At 29.7% G+C, this 20,845-nt stretch overlaps 2 protein-coding genes across 2 annotated transcripts; one reads left to right on the top strand and one right to left on the bottom strand.

Moving 5' to 3' along the window:
• The first annotated feature begins 10,020 nt into the window (after positions 1–10,020).
• LOC107493203 (pentatricopeptide repeat-containing protein At1g71460, chloroplastic-like) lies at positions 10,021–12,326 on the top strand. The gene is given in 4 exon segments (XM_016114290.3): positions 10,021–10,091; positions 10,282–10,448; positions 10,451–11,571; positions 11,574–12,326. Coding segments are annotated over 4 exon segments (2,058 nt in total). The 3' UTR covers positions 12,273–12,326.
• A 5,914-nt stretch (positions 12,327–18,240) lies between these two features.
• Positions 18,241–19,572, bottom strand: LOC107493265 (indole-3-acetic acid-induced protein ARG7). Its single transcript, XM_052262761.1, has one exon. The coding sequence runs from the start codon at positions 19,477–19,479 to the stop codon at positions 19,009–19,011; it is 471 nt and encodes a 156-aa protein (XP_052118721.1). The 5' UTR covers positions 19,480–19,572; the 3' UTR covers positions 18,241–19,008.
• Positions 19,573–20,845: the final 1,273 nt, after the last annotated feature.

The raw sequence follows: 20,845 nt of genomic DNA, 5'->3' as shown, positions 1-20,845 counted from the left end.
GATTAATTAGAGGTGTTAGATTATAAGTTAATAAGATGAATAATATGTTGGGCTTTTTGGTAACGTTGGAGGTTGTATTTTGGTAAAAGTAGGCTATGTGTAGTACTATTGATGAAGATGAAAGAAAATTAAGAATTTTTTTGATTTGTTGGTTATAATTGGATTTTTATGTTTTTGTACATGAATAGCCTTTATATGCAGGGATTGACAAAAAAAAAAGCAAAATGTATTTAGAGTTGCAGACTAAAACAAGTATAAATTTCTTTTGAGAATATAAAATTATATGATAAGAATATAAATTAAAAGATAAATTTAATAGTATTATTAGTTTGAAATTATAAAATTTGAAATAAACAAAAATAGTAGAATATATTTCAAAATTTGAAATTATTAAAAATTTGAAAAAAAATTAAAATTTAAAATTTTTGAAAATTGACACTATTGGTAATTAACGTTATAAAATAAATTTTAAAATTTAATTTAATAATTTAATTTAAGTTTAATAAAAAAATATTCGTATTATTGTATTTATATGATTAATTTAAATTATTTAAATAAAATTAAATTAATTAAAAAATAAAAATATACCAATAGAATTCAAATCGTACAAAAATAAAAATAAAAAAAAACTCTTATAGTAGTACTTTTGTTTAAATTTTTTCATTAAAATTACTTATTGAAAAATTTATTCTATAACGTTAATTACCAATAATTTTAAATTTAAAAAATTCCAAAAATTTTGATTTTTTTTCAAATTTTTAATAATTTCAAATTCTGAAATTCATTCTATTACCTTTATTTATTTTAAGTTTTATAATTTCACACTAATAATACTATTAGACTTATCTTTTAGTTTATATTAGTATTTTTATCCGTAATGTTATTACGGGAATATACATTTTTAAAAATTACGGTTTATTTTGTTCTGACAGTATAGATTATATATGGCACAAAAGATTTATAAAATTAAACTACTTTTACAAATAAAAAGTCGTAGGTTGACAAAAATCTCTGGCTAAAAAGACCAAGATATCTATAGATAAAAAATCAAATAATAAGATTTTTAGTTATTATTTTTATATGAAAAAGTTTAATTTTTATTAATAATTAATTTTAACATTCGTTATCTAAAATTTGAAACAATTTAACGTGTATATGTGTCTGTTGCACAAATAAAAATAATTAGGTGTTAATATTTTTCTCTTTATGTCTATAAAAGTATAATTAGATATTAGCATAAAAAATTATACTGATAGTTATAAAATTAACTCAAAATTAATTTTTTTAAAACAATTGAATCTTGATTCTAACTTTTAATTATAACATTAGTATTCTCTCCAAATTATATGTAATAAATATTTGAAAGAACAGAAATAAAAATATAGTAAAAATTTAAAACTAAATAAAAAATTAAAATAATATGTATATAATAATAATATTTTTTATTTGAATTATATTATTTTGTTAATTTTATTTTTTGTAGAACAGAAAGGTAAAAAAAATAGAGAATGAGAGAAAAGAGAGAGAAAGATAAAGATGAAGAGTGAGAGTTTGTTAATTTTGAAAGAAAAAATTTTATTTTAATTATAATAAAAAATATCGAATAACATATTTTGATTTGTCAAATTACTAATATAAAATATAAATTATATATAGAATAGAAATAGTAGAGAGAAATAGGAAAATAGAGAGAGGTAGAGGAGAGAGTTTAGGAATGGAGTTTATTAATTTTAGGAAAATATATTTTTTCTCAATTTTAATAAGAGAGTGTCATGTGACTCATTTGATTATTAAATTAGATAGTAATATATGATACATAATATAGGTATATTTCAATTTCAATTTCTCAATTTTAATTTTATTGCAATTAAAGAATGTCATGTTGCATATTCTGATTGTCAAATTAGTAATTAGTCATTGATATTAATATTAATATTAATAATGATATATAAAATAGATAGAGTGGTTGAAGGAATGAGAGAGCTGGAGAAAAGAAGAGGGAGGAGGGGAAAATGCTTTAATTTTGGAAGAAAAGATTTGGTTTTAATTGCAATGAGAGAGTGGCATGTGGCACATTTTAGTTATAAAATTAGTATAGAGAGGAGGGACGTATTCTTTAATTTTGAAGGAAAGATTTAATTTCAATTATAATGAGGGAATGACGTGTGGCATATTTTGGTTGTAAAATTAATAAGAAAGAGAGGATAATTCTTTAATTTTGGAGAGAAAGATTTAATTCTAATTATAATAAAAAAAATAACATATGACACATTTTGATTATAAAATTAAAAATATATAACATAATAGAATATAATAGATAATAAATTCTTATCATATAATTTTATATTCTTAAAATACATACTTGTTTTAGTATGGAATTATAAACATTTTTTTTTGTCAATTCCTACATATAAGAGCTATTTTAACCAACAAATTAAAACTTCTCGTAACTTTTTTCATATTCATCAATAGTACTACATATAACCTTTGGCTACCAAAAATGTAACCTCCAGCATTACCAAAAAGCCCAACATATTACTCACCTTTATTAACTTATAATCTAACCTCTCTAATTAACTCACTCCCCAACAATTTCTGTCCCTTCTGAGTCCCTGTCTGCGCGTGTTAACACCACACTGCCAGGCGTCAAGCGTTCTAAGAGGCCATGCATCTTCCGCACCTGCTGAAAATTTTTTTGTTCAGCACCGTAGCATTGGCCCTTCTTTTGTCACTCTTTGTCCTCAACTTCACCATAAGGATTACAGAGATAAAAAAAATTTCCATTCCGCGGATGAGAGAAATTAATAATTGGTAGTTGCATTGAGAATTTTGAAAATTAGTAAAACAACACCCTGAATTATATCTTCTTGTGTGAAGAATTTTATTGTCACTACAAAATTTTTTTGTTTCGTCAAAGAGGTTAGTGACGATATTTTTTTTTAAATTTTATGCAATACTTTAATATTTGTTGATTATCGTTGGTAGTTTTTGTATATTGTTATTCAACTTTTTTTGAAGCAAAGTCTCTGTGAGGATTTTATGTTGATGTTTGTATTGTTAGAATTTTTTATGGTGAGCTTCTATTGATTGTTGTTTTTATTTTTGTCGAAAATGAATTGAATATTTAAACTTGATATTTTTGTTAGCCCATGAAGTGATTAAATGATTCACTTTGAGTTTTAGATGTTACTATATATTATTAGGTCTTGGAGCCTAACGAGTAATCTACATGATAAGATAAAATAAGATAAGATAATAGTATAAAATTTTTGTGATATAAATTTTTGGTGGTTAAGATTTGATATATACATTAGAAAAAGACACTATAATAATATAGATTATTTTTTAGGGTTATATGAGTAAAAAAAATAAAATTTGTCAAAAAAATAAAATTTAACACTTTTAACTATAAAAATATGTTAATAAAAATTTTGTCAAAAATAGTATTTTTAACATATAAGCAATTGTGAAAAAAGTTTAAATCTTATTTTGATAAATATTGGCGGTAAAAAATAATTTGTTAGAAAAATTTAAGTACATATTTTTTATGATACTTATTAACCGTCAAAAATACTATTTATTTTGACACTTATTTATCATAAAAAAATTTTAACAAAAATTTTCAACAAAGAATGAGATGAGATCTTGAAACTGAAGAATAAACTGAGATTTTGAAGATAAAGAATGAGTAGTGATGCTAAAATTGACGGAGCTTAGAGAAAAAGAGGAATAGTGAAGTAAATTAAAAATAAATGAGTATCAAAATTAAGAAGTAATTTTCTACGGTCAAATTATTCATAAAAAAATATAAAAAATTTAATATTTATGATATTTATCAAAAATATATATTAATTTTTATATTTAATTATAGCGTGTTTTATTTTATTTTTTAAAAATTTTATAATTTTTATTAAAGTAAAGGTAATTTAGGAATAAAATTAAAAATTTTATTAAAAAGGACGATTTTAATACGAAAAAAATGTTAAGAATGATTCTAAATAAAAAATTAGATGATGGACGGGTTCGATTCTGACCCTCAACGTGAGGGACCAAAACAATACTTATCCCTTCTTTGATTAATATAGGAGAAAAATATATTATTATATGATAGAATTAATATGAGTATATTTTATTATTAAATCAATAAAGTTAATATAAAATAAAATTATACATAAAAAAACAAAGAAAATAAAACTAAAATAGCAAAAGTGAAAAAAAACTTTTTTTTATAATTTTGTTCTGTCATTTTTATGTATAGAAGATTAGAAAAAAGTAAATTTTTAACTAAATTAATTTATATTTATTGTATTCAATTTAAATAAGTAATAAATTATCTTATTTTAATTTATTCTTTAAATTTATATATCATAAAAATTAAATCAAATAGTTAATATACATAATTTTAAATTGTGTGATACTTAAATATATATTTAAATGAATTAGTTGATATAATTAATTTATCATAACGAATTGACTTTAATGAGTTAAACAAAATAAAGTAGAAGCATCTTATGTTGATTCTATCGTTAAAGGTAAAAGTTCGATTTTTATATAATAGAATAGATAGAATAGATAATATAATAGATGGCGAAAAAGAGAAAGATAAATATTTTAAATCCTAAGTTGTTTCATTTGGATATTGCAATGTGGGTATCACATTATTTTACTTATTCTACCCTATGGATCCTTTTGTAACTTTATTTCCGCATCAATGGAATTTCACTACCTTTGAGTACTAAATTAAAATTCAAAAATGAAACTGAAAAAAAATAAAGAGTATAAAATTATTGATTCAAAAACACTCTAAATAATAAAAAGTCAAATTAATTTTAATATTAAATTCATTAATACGATTTTAATTTTATATAATAGTTAGAAAATATATTAGTAAAAGCAAATGGAAGAATAGCTTTAATTAGTATTTGATAAAATATTTATTTAGAATAATTAAAAAATATAAAATTATGATATTATTAAAAATAATACATTTTTATGGTAAAAAATTATATTTAAATAAAATATTTATAAAATATAAAATTTAGAGTAACATAGCTTCATGAACATTAATCGTTAATAAATTTTAAACTAACATAGAATCATAATACAATTTATTTACGAAAAAATAATCAACAATTAATATTAATAAATATAAAACTCATCCAAAACACTTTGATTTAAAGTACGAGTGGTTAATTATTATTATTAATAATAATATTTTGTCCATAACAAAAAGTAAAAATATAATTATTCGGATTTAGATTTTAGAAGAATTAACATTATAAGTAATAAATGATCTATTTCATTATGCATATTATAAATTAATGAATTAAACTAAATGATATAATGAATTATAATTAATTAATTGGTATAAATTATAATAAATTATATATATACAATAAAAACTGAATTATAAGATGAGAATATCAAACGAATTAAGTTGACTTGTCCGTTTAAATCCATTTATTTCGTAGAGTTAAACGAGACTACTACACAGGGCCTATTTATCGACGGAAGTTTCGATGGCTTGACTATTGATAAACCACTATGGCCTGAATAAAACTCAAGTTTTTTATTTTTTGGATTTAGATTATGGACGATTGTAAATTTTGGGAGCATACAAATATTATCAATGGAGTTGCTTACAGTCGTCAATAAATAATGTTAATAAAAAATTGCAAAATTAGTTTGCCGACAGCTTATTAACTGTCGGTAAAATTAATAAAATTATTTTAGTTCACAATTAAATAAATTGTTATTTACCAATGGCCAAAGCCGTCAGTAAGTTGTTTATATAATTTTTCAAATAAAAAAAAATTGTAATTAAGTTATTGACCACCTAGTCATCGGTATGGTAAATTTAATTATTAAATATTTATTGACGGTATAATATTAAATAAAGAAAACAATGCGTTTTGGTGTCATTGATAACTATTTTTTAATTGACGGCTTGGCCGTTAGTAGCTAATTTTACCAGAGCGCAGCCAAATTTAAAACGGCATAGCCTCCCCTCTCCCTCCCTATTTCACAAAAAAAATTTCTATGCCCTTTCACTCTCTCTTACCATTACGCCTTCTCTCCTCGACTACTCCCTCCTCAAAGCTCCAATCAATATTCTGTCACTGCCATTATAATTGTGGTAAATTTTTCTTTAATTTAATTAATTTAGATTTTTTATTAGTTAACATTTTTTATTATTTTTTTGTGTCTCATTTTTTTGATATTTTTGTTAATATTACAAATGTGAAGAGTATATAAAATTAGTCTTATTAAAAAAATAAAAATAAGTGAAGAATTTATAAAATAAAAAATCTATTAATTTGACACTTTAAAATTTTAAATTAGATGTGATATCTTCTCATCTTATATTTACTGAAAGAAATAAATTAATATAAATATAGATAATTTATTTTGAAAAGAGATCTGGTATTCGATTTTAGAGGGTCCTAATTGTAGGAGAAATTTTGGTAAAATTTTCAAAAAAAAAAAACATAACAATGTAACACAAATTAAATAACAAATGCTTTTTGGCAAAATGTAGGTGGGTGGGTGGCACATATGGTTTAAAATCGATATTGGATATATGATAAACAATATTAAGGTAGATAAAATCGCGAGTTAACTCGCTAAAATGCATGAGTTTATGCGTCTACTTTTTCCATCCATCACAGTTCTGCTAATCGAGTTGGTGGAGTTGTTTCCGCACATAAACGCCATGGAAAAGCGCAAACTCGTTAGAATCGTGATTTTATAGACAACCCACGTTTTAGGAAGAAAAGCCAGTCCAGAACGTGGTTTTGCTATCCAAATCAAAATCCAACCTGAGTCCAAGGTTTAATCCATTGAGAAGAATGCACTAGAACTCTTTTTTCTTCTTTTTTTCTTTTTACCTTTTTCGATCTCTTGTTTCTAAAGTCTGAAACAGTAAAACCCGCCATGCCTACTAAACTAACTCTTGTTTTTTTCATTGGCATTGGATTGATGCAAAAAAAAAATCAGTAAAAAAATTACAATATGTTATAAAATTATTTTAATTACGAAAAGTTTAAAATAAAAAAATTTGAATATATTACTAATCATTGAAATTGTATTTCCGAGTTTGACACGAATTTATTAAAACTATTGAGAGAATTCAATCTCATTATGTGTTTCACTTCGAAAATTTTTGGACAGACGTAGAAAGTATGGAAGGAATGGAACTTCAACTTAGCCTACAAAACTTCGTAAAAACAATTCCTCAATAAAAAATCGAGCTCCTCCCAAAAAAACTAACTTTAGATTGGTCATAATATGTGAGTAGATCCACTATTTTTCGGTAAAATAGAGTTTATGACCCCTTCGTTGGACGCTTACATTCATGTAGTTAGAATCCAAATCAGTGAATATAACTCGATGTGGTATTTCATGGATGTGGTGCATTGTAAACGATTGCGGTAAAAAACAATCGCACTGGAATATTAGACAAAAAGAATAAGTTGGAGTAAGATCAATCATTAAATTATTAAAAGAATAATATAATAGAATGAGTATATATATAAAAAATACCAAAAATACTTATAAATTATATCTTAAAAGAATTAACTTCGATGAAGAACAAAAAATATATTCTTATTCTATGAAGTAGTAAAGAAAGAATAACAAATTAAAAGAAATGAGTTAACTCTCAAATTTAGGCTCATGAACTACAAAAAATACTATATATAGCTTTTGTTAGAACAAAAATAATTATATAGTTTAATTATTATTAAGTAAATTTTTTATTATTTACATTAGACATCATATATTTATTTATTAAAATTATAAAATTTTATCATATCATTATTAGAATAATAAATTTTTATCGTGATTAGAATAATTTGTGCCATTATCATATCATATTATTATTAAAAAGACTTATAACTAGAGAATAACCCGTGCATTGAAAAGAATTTTATTATGATTAGAATAACTGACGGTGTCATTAGCATATTATTATCATATGGAAAAAAATCGGAAAAATCGGGCCCCCCTCTTCATGGGAGAATTGGTAGTTGGGGGTCTATAGAAAGTCCATTTTATGAAATTGATAAGAGATCAAAAAGAATACGGATGCTTTTTTTTTTATTTGCTTGGAATGATGATTCATATCTAGAAATATATGAGTCTTAAACAATTCAAGGATTTGAAAAAAAGAATTGATTACTATGGTTCGAGAGAAAATTAGAGTAACAATTTTTCAAGAGAAAAATGATACCTGTTCTCATTTCATATATTTGTAATATAAATGGGTCACCATTAATGTAGTAACTTGCCACTAATAAAATTATTGTAAAATGAATAAGAATCAGAATTATATCAATATAATTAAAATAATTAAAAATATTTTTGATTGATAATTAATTTAATAATACATTAAATACTAATTTTAAATAATTATAATAAAGATATTTTTCTAAATTAGTATAATTATGCATTATTCATTAAATGCATTCATTTTGGAGGGAAAATGGGTTCACGAGAAAGTGACACCTCACTTTCATTAGTCGGGAAAAACCTAGTTTCAGTGAAGACAACTCGATGAGGTATTTCATGGATGTGATGTATTGTAAATGATTGTGGCAAAAGACAATCGAACTGGAACATTAGACGATACGAATAACTTAGAGTAACAACAAATAAAAAATTATCAAAAGAATAATATAATAGAATGAGTATATGAAAAATATTATAAAAAATTATAAATTGTACCTTAAAAGGATCAACTTCAATAAAAAACGAAGAATACATTCTTATTCTATGAAGTAGTAAAAAAACACTAAATATAAAATTATGAATTGACTCTCAAATTTAGATTCATGTACCACAGGAAAACACTATATATAGACTTTAGTAAAACAAAAATAAATATGTAAATTACCTATTATTAAGGTAATTTTTTAATAATGCATTAAATATTGATTTGATACAATTATAATGAATATATGTTCCTAAATTAGTATAATTATATATTAATTTCATCATATCACGGGTAACAAAGATTTTTTATTATTAGTATTACTATTACTGATATTATTATTATCATTAAAATGAATAAAAGTATTTTTAATTGATAATTGATAAGTAGTTTAATAGTGCATTAAATTTTGATTTGATACAATTATAATGAAGATATGTTTCTAAATTAGTATAATTATATATTATTCATTAAATATTAATTATAATATAATTATATTAAAGATATTTTTTTATAAAATAATTTAGAATAGAGAATAGGAAAGTTATTTTGGAGGGAAAACGGAATTACGAGGAATCGACACCTCATTTTCATCAATCGGGGGAAAACCCAATTTTAGTATATTAAGTAGATTAGTATAGAGAGGAGGGACGTATTCTTTAATTTTAAAGGAAAGATTTAATTTCAATTATAATGAGGGAATGACATGTGGCATATTTTGGTTGTAAAATTAATAAGAAAGAGAGGATAATTCTTTAATTTTGGAGAGAAAGATTTAATTCTAATTATAATAAAAAAAATAACATGTGACACATTTTGATTGTAAAATTAAAAATATATAACATAATAGAATATAATAGATAATAAATTCTTATCATATAATTTTATATTCTTAAAATACATACTTGTTTTAGTATGGAATTATAAACATTTTTTTTTGTCAATTCCTGCATATAAGAGCTATTTTAACCAACAAATTAAAACTTCTCGTACCTTTTTTCATATTCATCAATAATACTACATATAACCTTTGGCTACCAAAAATGCAACCTCCAGCATTACCAAAAAGCCCAACATATTACTCACCTTTATTAACTTATAATCTAACCTCTCTAATTAACTCACTCCCCAACAATTTCTGCGCGTGTTAACACCATACTGCCAGGCGTCAAGCGTTCTAAAAGGCCACGCATCTTTCGCACCTGCTGAAATTTTTTTTGTTCCGTAGTATTAGCCTATTTTTAATACTTCTTTCTATCTTTATATATATATATATATATACACATTACAACTAAGAGTGAAAACAGGTCATGTCAGGCCAGACTTTGTTCTTAATAGGCCTGACTTGTCATATAGTTGATTGGCCTGAGCCTGGCTTGCAGTCTGTTATAGACTCTTTATAAGGTACTAGGTCTGGTCTGTTATTCAGCCTGGCCTGACCTGAAACCTGTTAAAGGGCCTGATAATTTTTTTTTACAAAAATAAAAATATTATTTAAAAAAATTATTTTTTGATAAAAATAGTTATATGTAAATCATTATTATATATATATAAATCATTATTATAAATAGTTGTCTCTCCCTCCAACTTCACTGGCTCCCTCCAAATCCCACCTCAGCTTCGCCATCCTCCAACACTAAAACCACCTTCCAATTCTTCAACTTCAAACCACCACTCCCAAAGAAGCTGAAACATTTCAAGGACAAAGATGCGTTCCCATCCTCCTTACCCATCCACGCTCCATCTACAAGGACATCAAACGATTCGCGCGCCAACACAAACTCAAACAAGCACTCACCATTCTCGATTACGTTCACCAACAGGGAATCCCTGTCAACGCCACCACTTTCTCCGCTCTCATCGCCGCCTGCATTCGCACCAAGTCCCTGCAACACGCTAGACAAGTCCACGTCCATATCCAAATCAACGGCTTCGAAAACAACGACTTTTTGCGAACCAAGCTTGTCCACATGTACACCTCTTGCGGCGCTTTCGAAGAAGCCAAACAAATCTTTAACGATTTACCGTGTACCAGCGTGTACCCATGGAATGCCTTGTTAAGAGGGTCTGTGATTTCGGGTAAAAAGCACTACCTTGATGTGCTTAAAGCTTATACTGAGATGAGGGCTTTGGGTGTTGAGTTGAATGTGTATACTTTCACCACTGTCATCAAGAGTTTTGCCGGTGCGCCTGCGCTTTTCCAGGGGCTCAAGGCTCATGGATTGTTGATCAAGAATGGTTTGGTTGATAGTTCAATTATTAGGACAAGTTTGATTGATTTCTACTTCAAGTGTGGGAGGATCAATCTTGCATGCCGCGTGTTTGACGAAATTCCCAATAGCGATGTTTTGGTTTGGGGAGCAATGGTGGCGGGTTTTGTGCATAATAGGCGGCAGAGGGAGGCATTGGAGTATGTGAGGTGGATGGTGGAGGAAGGAGTGGAGGTGAATTCGGTTGTGGTGATGTCTGTTCTTCCTGCAATGGGGGAAGTTTCTGAGCAGCGATTGGGCAAAGAAGTTCATGCTTATGTGGTGAAGACGACGGAGTACTATAGGCGAGTGCCTATTCAGTCTGCCTTGATTGATATGTATTGCAAGTGTGGGGATATGAGTTTGGCTAGGCGAGTTTTTTATAGCTCGGCGGAGAGGAATTTGGTTTGTTGGACGGCTTTAATGTCAGGTTATGCTTGGAATGGTAGGTTGGAGCAGGCACTAAGGTCGACTATCTGGATGCAGCAAGAAGGGTTCAGGCCTGATGTTGTGACAGTCGCAACTGTTCTTCCAGTATGTGCTCAGTTGAGGGCTTTGAAACAGGGGAAGCAGGTTCATGCTTATGCTTTGAAGCATTGGTTTTTGCCTAACGCATCAATATAACTAATTCTTTGATGGTAATGTACTCGAAGTGTGGTGTGATTGAATATTCCGAAAGACTATTTGATAGTATGGAGAAAAGGACAGTTATTTCATGGACAGCCATGATTGATTCATATGCAGAAAATGGGTATCATCATGAAGCACTTGATGTGATAAGGTCAATGCAATCATCAAAGCATAGGCCAGACTCAGTTGCAATAGCAAGGATGCTGAGTGTTTGTGGTGAGCTAAAACTTGTGAAGCATGGAAAAGAGATTCATGCACAGCTCCTGAAAAAGGATTTTGCAAAAGTCCCTTTTGTTTCTGCAGAACTTATCAATATGTATGGGACTTTTGGAGAGGTTAACAAGGCAAAGTTGGTTTTTCATGCTGTCCCTGTTAAATGTTCAATGACATGGACTGCTCTTATTAGGGCCTATGGAAATAATGAACTGTATGAAGATGCAATTACTCTTTTCGATCGGATGACATCGAGAGGTTCTACTCCGACGCATTTCACTTTCGATGCCATGCTATCTATCTTCGACAGAGCTAGATTTGTTGATGATGCTTATAGGATATTCAAGTTAATGACTAAATATAAAATTGAACCATCTAAGGAACATTTTGATATAATGGTCCGACTTCTTACCCATGATGGTCAACTGGAGAAAGCTCAAAGACTTATAGAGATGAGTTCTGTTGTATAGAGAAGGCAACATCACAGTTTTTATTTACATATTGTTAACATTCTTGAATGTAGATTAACTAGAGACATGTACTTATTTTTCAGAATCCATAAGTTGTAATTTATTTGAAAATTTTATACCATACTCATTGTAATAAATATATTTCAAAATCGTAATTTTTTTGTTTAATTCAAGATATAAATATAATTGCTTATCTAGTTTAGTTCATGTATTTAAGTTATATTTTATCTACCGGTATGTTCTGAGTTTAGAGGGGCATTTGGATTGTGAATGGATTGAACGACTAAGGAAGCTGCATGATATTTGTCCAAAAATGAATTATCAGGTTAGGCTGCCTGCATTATATCCTTTGGATGCAACCTTTTTTCAAACTCTAATTAATGCAGGATGGTTATGCACCGAGTTGCCTTTTAATCTTTTTTCTTACTGAGAAAATAATTCAAAACATTTTCAATAATAAAGCTTTGTTCCAACTGATAGATTAGTTCGAATCAAGTTTATGTTAAGAGCTATTAGTATTTGAGGAAGTATTTTCACAATAATAAATTATTAATAATAATAATAATCAGAAAAAAAAATTATTGTTTAGAACATTTCATTTTATTTTTATGTTGTAAAACCAATGATATAAAAAAGGAACTCATGTCACTCATATATGGAATTTAAGTTATCCTCAAATTACCTTTGTGAAGTGCTCGTATGGTTGTATTAATTCTTCCGAATTACTAATTAACAGCATACTTACCAAAAGATTCATCTTTTTCTCACCATTCTTTCACATCATTAAGAATAAAACATATATTGTCTTAAATTGAATATTCTACAATAATTTATGTGTAGAAGAAGCTTCCATTCCACACACACAAAAAAGGAATTGTTAGTGTATTCTAGAGCAGTGACTTTTGCATACAAAAACTGGTAAGTACAATAAAGTATGATATAACAAGATGTTCTTCTACAAAGTCAAAAATGGAGACTTACAACTTCCTCCATGTGTCTCTTTACTGACCTTTTTCTTCCACAGTAATCCTTTTAATCACAAAACACCGACTTATAAGAAACTGTGTTGATCCACCTGATTTGAGTGAATTCCCATATTTGAAGTTATAACAATCCAGTGATCCACTTGTTTGATCATGGCTTCTTTGAGTATGTCTTCTGTTTTAGAACAGAACAGAGATGATAACAACAATAAGAACAATAGCATAAGCAACAAGTTTTTGCTTCCAAAAAAGCCTATAAGTTTATGCATTATTTGCATTCCCTCAAAGTTGAATAATTGAATTTTATTATATACAGCATCAAGAACTGTACCTCTAAATATTTTCTAATTAGGTAAGGTAGCAATAGTTGACTTTTTGTTTTACTGACTTCTTCATTTTAGTTTGCAATATCTTGAAACAACAAAGGCAAGACAACCAAATCCAATCATATACAGGAGATTGAGCCGCGGATCAATGGCGGCGAGAATTTCAGGTAAATAAACTGAGGCAAGACACTGCTTGACACTTCCTTTTTATTCTTTTTGTTATTGACATACATGTTTTCTGTTTGAATTCTATTGCATACTTGAGAAATGATATATTAGTATTTTATGAGGCAAGAGATTGATTATCTTCATCATTTTTTAATCTTTTGTTCAAAATTTTAAAAGAATGTCAAAACAAAGTTCTTTATATAACTTTTATGACTTCTGTATTTGAATGTCTATGCAGCCTGATAGAATGTTGCCTTATAACAAGGCCTATAATCATGATGAGGATTATGATGATGAAGAGGGATCACAGAAGATGATGAGGAACACAATTTTCTGCATAATGATGAAAAGAGAAAACAAGAACTTGACAAGTCAATGCAAAAACCTAATAAGAACTCTGGCTACAACTTAACTAGAAAGCATGTAAAGAAAAGGAATTTATGATTATAGTGATTATCTTCCATTCTCATATCTTCTTTGTCTATGCAATATAACTTGTGTTAAATTTGAGTGCAGTGCCTTTAACTTGAAATACATTGAGAGGTGCTGGCTCAAGAGAAGAAGATTAATGAAAGGTGGAAGAGCTACTTTTACGAGTTATTTAATGAAGGACAGAAGACTCTTCCGAGTCTTGGTCGGTTATGCACAAGGGAAGAAGATCAAAACTTTGACTACTATCGAAGGATTCGAAACTTCGAGGTAAAAGAGGCTCTAAAGCAGATGAAAAATGGTAAGGCAGTAGGACCTGATAATATCCCGATTGAGATTTGAAAAGGCCTTAGAGGGAAAGGCATCAACTGGTTAACCAAGCTTTTTAATGAGATTTTAAAGTCAAAGAAGATGCCTGATGAGTGGAGAAAAAGCACATTGGTATCTATCTACAAGAAAAAGGGGGGATATACAAAGTTGCGGAAACTATAGAGGGATCAAGCTCATGAGCCATACCATGAAATTATGGGAAAGGGTGATAGAATGGAGGTTGAGAAAAGAGACACAAATAACAGAGAATCAATTTGGATTTATGTCAGGCAGATCCACAACCGAAGCGATATACCTGTTAAGAAAGATGATGGAGAGATATCGTAGTAATAAAAGGGATCTACATATGGTGTTTATTTATTTGGAAAAAGCATACAATAGGGTGCCAAGGGAGGTCTTATGGAAGGTTTTAGAAAAGAGGAGAGTAAGTATCGCATATATTCATGCAATTAAAGACATGTATAAATGGGGCCACAACTAGTGTGAAAACTCAAGGTAGCGTGACAGAGAAATTTTCTATTGGTATAGGATTACACCAGGGATCATCCTTAAGCCCTATCTTTTCACATTAGTCTTGGAAGTACTCACAGCAGGGGCGGAGCTAGATGAAATATTAGAGGGGGCAAAAAATATTTAGACAATAAAATAAGACTAAAATAAAATTTTGAGGGGGAGCTAAACTGAAATTTACATATAATTTACATGTAAAAAAATTAAAATTAGGGGGGTCATTGCCCCCCTTTCCTTGTACCTAGCTCCGCCCCTGACTCACAGAGCACATCCAAGAGCCCGTGCCATGGTGCATGCTTTTTGTCGATGATATCGTCTTTATAGAAGAGTTAAGGGATGACCTAAATAAGAAGTTGGACTTATAGAGAGAAGGTCTAGAAGTGTATAGTCTGCGTATAAGCCGTAGCAAGACGGAATATATGGAATGTAAGTTTAGTCTGAGAAGGGAAAACCCTAATATAGAGGTGAAAATTGGATAAAATATCCTACCAAAAGTTAAAAGTTTTAAGTATCTTGGGTGCATCATACAGGATAACAGAGAGATTGAATATGATGTAATTCATAGGATCCAGGTAGGTTGGTCAAAATGGCAGAGTGCATTTAGTTTTATATGCGACAAAAAAGTGTCTTTAAAACTTAAAGGTAAATTCTATCGCACTGCTATAAGATTGGCTATACTTTATGGTACGGAGTGTTGGGTGGCTAAAGGGAGCACGAACATAAGCTGAGTGTGGCAGAGATGAAGATGTTGAGATGGATGAGTGGTCATACGACATTGGATAAAATAAGGAACGGAGATATAAGGGAGAGAGTTAGAGTAGCACCCATTGTGAAAAAGATGGTTGAATCGCGTCTCAGGTGGTTTGAACATGTGAGAAGAAGACCGACAGGACATCCAGTTAGGAAGGTGGATGAGATGGAAGATGGACAAAGTGTGAAAGGCAGAAGTAGACATAGGAAGACCATCCATGAGGTGGTCAAACGAGATCTACATGTAAATGGTCTCTGTAGACATAATACATGACAGAGCACAATGTCATCATTTGATTCATGTAACCAACCCCACCTAGTGGGACAAGACTTTGTTGTTGTACATTGAGTAACATTTTCTGTGGATCTTTCAAAATGAACAGACAAAAAAGGAATGTGATGTGTCTTCTTCTTCCACCTCCCATGTGGTAAACCTAAAAGACACAAGCCGGATTTTGGATCGCGGCAAAGGATTAACCAAAAATGTTCAACAAACTGATTCTACAAGAAAAACATTCATGCAATTCTGTTCAGCAGAGATAATTTGTCCACCAGAATGCCAAGCTGCATTGACAGTGAGGTTGCTTGGAGTACAAGCAGCATTGTTATCTTGTTTAGGTAGTCCTTTCAAAAACCTTATGCAATTTGCAAGCACAAGAAACAACTCAAAGTTACCACTGAGCTTGTTTCAAGCATCTACAAGGTTCTTACCTGCGACAATATGGACCGGAATGTTCATAGTGAGCTTTGCATACACAGTGATGGTGGCTTGGTCTTTGGGATTTAGAGTGCCTATTATCTCAATGTTATGTCTCTCATTGCTGTATTCTTTGTCTGTGTTGGTGGCTGCAGCATCAGGGTTTAGTGTTATATGTGGCACATTTAGAATTCATAGTACCTTGTTCACATGTTTAGGTGTTCTTGGTTTTGTTATGGTTTTTGTTGGTTTGGTTATGCTGGTTCTTTTTTATTCCTGGCTGTATAAAAAAGTAGAAGTAGCTGAGTAACTCTAATGCTATGCATCGCATTATAGTTTCTGAATATTTGTTAATGTACTTTTATTTTTTGTTTTCACCACATTGTAAGGAAGCTGTTCTGTATGCTAGATATAATACAGGGGCCAATTATCAGAAATAGATACCTTTGTTTAATTGGGTGACCAAGTACTTAATTTAGACCCTTTATTTTGTATGTTGTCATCATGTTCACTTTTTTTTTTCTTTCTAATTTTTGGCTTTAGCTTTTTTTTTTTGGCCTGAAATTCTGCTTGACAGCCTAGTCCAGTGATATTGATTGTTATATTAATTAGATTAAGCTATTAAAAATAAAAAATTGTACTCAAAACCATTGTGCTATATATGAACTGGAACACCAAACTGAGAAATGCAAATCATAATCATATAATAAGGTCAACGGCTCATATATTCTGTTGGATTGTTTATCATCTTAATCCTGCATGTATGTATGTCTTCCATTATTAAGTATTGATTAGTTGCCAAATATGCAATTATGTTTAACTAATTGCAACAGTTATGTACCTAAAGTAAACATTTCTTTTTAGTTATGTACCTAAAGTCCTAGCGGATGGAGAAATACAGTCCATATAAGAACGATACTGAGATACAAGTACATGTATCTTTCAATTTTGCTACATGGAAAATTTTATCACTGAATCTTTCATATGCTCATTATGTAAGATATATTTTCCTAATTAATATTTTCCGTGCTAATTAATTTAACTCTACTTAACGAAAGTCTCGGTTAAAATTAGGGTTATTTTAAAAAGTTTTGGTCGCTAATCCTCTATTTAAAGAGACTTATTATTTCGTAGTTTTCTTTTTTTATTTTGGCATTTGTCCCGTTGATTATTAAAAAAATGAAGGAAATACTTTTCATGTTCAAAGTGAAATTTGAAGTTTAGGTGATTAAGTAGTTAAATCTTGTTGCTCAGAACTTTAAGATATTGCACTTTTTACCTAAATTTGTAGATAAAAAGAAATGACTACTTGGACTAACCGTACATTAGTAAAGATGAGATTTTTCAAGTTTTTTTTCTTTTTTGTTCTAAAGAATTTTGAAGTTGAGTGAGAAAAGTTGCTACTTAAATAAAATTATCAAGTGGGACAAATTGAAAATAAGGTGAAAAACTTAGCAAGAGACTTTGCTATGCGTTTCACGTGGGTTGATGTCATTATAACTCCCACAACTGCTACAATTATTGCAACCCTCCACATATACAAACAACCATACACTACTATTTTAATCAAAAACCAAAACCAATTTGGTTTATTAAACAAGATAAATACTTCAATAATGATGTCTTCATACTTTTAGATAGATTAACAAATTTGACTGAACCATATATGATCTTACTACGGAAAAATCAATTACTATAGTTTCCGTATCACGTTCGTAGTTGACATCAAAGTTGGCAGCATTATATCAATTATTATGTAGTAACAAAAAATAACATAACACAACGCAATAATTTCCAAATTTTCAAATATCTCTACAAATTTCATTTTCAATCAATCATCTTTCAATAATAATAGGGTACGTACATACACAATATAGTTTACAAAAGTTATTACCAGACCCACACACGTTTCACTCTCACTCGCTTGTCAACTCAGTAACTCCCTTCCGATTTGAACCCGGGGACGACTCGGTGGTCGCCGATAGTAGTAACTAATTCTCTCCCACCCTTGTTTGCCATCTCCACAGCATTCCCCGGAGCATCTTTAATTCCATTTTTTTTTAACTTCTTTCAACTAATTTGATTCGAGTTGGGCCGCTCCAATTCAAAGGCCCACAATTCGCCTTTACATAATTGGGCAGGGGAGTTAAAAATAATAATATAATAACCTAATTCGCCTCCATGCTTAACTCGCTCTTAGCTCAAAGCTCCAGATACATCTCTACCCATGACTCGAACTCAAGACCAAAATTATATTTGAAAAAAAAAATATCTCCCAGACCTTATATAAGTAATTTGGTCATTGGAAAAGTGAAATTGTGACCCCCTAAAATAAATTTTACTTACAATGTCAATGTTCGAATCCTGAACTTGTTGTGGTACGGTCTATAATAATAGTAGTACTTTACCAAATTACTACTACTAGCTCCAAATTCCCGTGACCAAAAAAATAGGTAGCAGCCGAAGAAAGAACCAATGAATATCCGGTTCAGAACCAGTGTACCAAACCGGTTCGGTCCGGTCCGTTCGGTTTAAAGATCTTACTACCAAATGGTCTTGTCAGTGAAGCCGTGGAGCAGCGGTCGAGATTCCTGCTTCCAGAAATCAAGGTTGTTCCTGATTCCGACGTGGCAGTGTCTCTGAGAGTCATCAAGGTTCAAGAATCGGTTCGAACCGGATCCAGACTCAGAGCGGGAAATGAACCGGATAACATCTTCAAAGAGTGCTTCGTCGCAGGGAATAGCCAAAGGACCGTGGTTGGCGAAGCCGTACTCTTCTTCCGCCTGAACTAGAAGCTTCTGGAACACAGGGTGGTTGAGGTGAGTAGCTCGCACAACGAATCTGGTGCAGTTGATGCCGACGCAGACCGCCACGTGTCCAGCGGGAACATCAGACGGCGGAGAAGAGCTTGAGCGGTTATTAGCAGCGGAGGACATGCGCGCCTTGATGCGCCAGCGACGCAGCATCTGACGAAGCCTCACAATGTGGCGAATCTTGCTGCATTTCGACGACATTTGAATTTGAATTTCAAGTGAATTTGAGTTTGGGAGCTGGGACTGTTGTTGTGGTATGAGAGAAAGAAATTAGAGAAGCGGGGATTTCAAGGCTGGGTGGGTGTTTGGGTTTATATAGGGAGCGGTTTCGAAAGCGGGCTTGCTTTTTGGAGATAATTACGAAAATGCTGTTCTGTGTCTGGTGTTGGTGTAAGTGAAGCATGTTCAAGGGTTGTGATTTGCTCAGCCTTCTCCATGCTGGATAATTCACTTGTGACTTTCCCAGTTTTCCCATCACTTTTTTATTTTTACTGTTCACCCCTTAAGTCCCTTGAACATAACCCACCTTTTTATTTTATTTTTTTCTCCCTATAATTTATCATTTTTTAGTTTCCAGTTGCTGTCAAGAGATAAGAAAAACAGAATAATTTCATAAAAGATTCTTAAATAATTTTATCATGATTAAAATATATATTTCTACTAACTTTATTCAAGATATGAGGCATATTTACCTATTTTTTTAATGTTATTTTGCTAATTTGTTTTTATGAGTTATTACTTAAAAAAATAATAAATGAACGAAAAATTCAATTTGATCAAATAATTGTTTAGAATAGTATATATAGTTAGCGATCAATAACATAGACTGATTTGTTTTTTCTTTTTCCATATCTATTTGTTAGGCGATGCTAGAGAGCTAAATAGGTTAGACATGCACCATTTAGATTGAATGCAATATAAAGAGGTTAGTGACCTCTTTCGGGTATGTGACGATATTATTCTCCATGACTAATTAAGCCAAACTTAATATGATATTAAACCGATTGACCTACCGGGTAATTTTTTATTTTCTAGGTTTCTTGATACATATTCTTAAATTATATTTTACTTTTTCAAATACTAGGCATTAATATATCCCTTTTATAATTTTTTCTTAGTTAGTAGTAATATATTAACATAACTATTACTTTAGACTCTTAATAAACATAATCATATTGAAGGCGAATTGGCGCTATCCGTACTCATGCATCGTTGTGGCTTGAAATTAAAATATAAAAAACTTAAAATTGAATAACTAACGAGGCCATCTTTGGGATAATCAAGCCGAAAATAAAAAACGTATTCATCTTATATTATATCGGTAATACTTAAGAAAAAAAATTTCAACTCAAACAACTCAAATTTATCTNTTTTATGCCATGCGCATGCATAGTCAACAGTAAAATTTAATAGGCGAGACTTGAACGCAAGGGGAAATTAAAAGAGACAGGAAATAAATTATATAAAATTATCACATTCCTTTTCAACTCTATATTGGGTTGTATATATCGTTCGAGAAATGATATTTATATTACCTTTTATATATTTTTTATAATATAAAAGATAA

The sequence above is a fragment of the Arachis duranensis genome, chromosome 6 (genome assembly GCF_000817695.3).
Source record: "Arachis duranensis cultivar V14167 chromosome 6, aradu.V14167.gnm2.J7QH, whole genome shotgun sequence".
Lineage (NCBI taxonomy): Eukaryota > Viridiplantae > Streptophyta > Magnoliopsida > Fabales > Fabaceae > Arachis > Arachis duranensis.
Note: the sequence above shows the minus strand (reverse complement) of the source record. Positions and strands in the feature narration are given on the sequence as shown.

Coding starts and splice junctions, on each gene's coding strand:
- LOC107493265 (XM_052262761.1), bottom strand. CDS start 19,479: ATGTCGTCGAAATGCAGCAAGATTCGCCACATTGTGAGGCTTCGTCAG.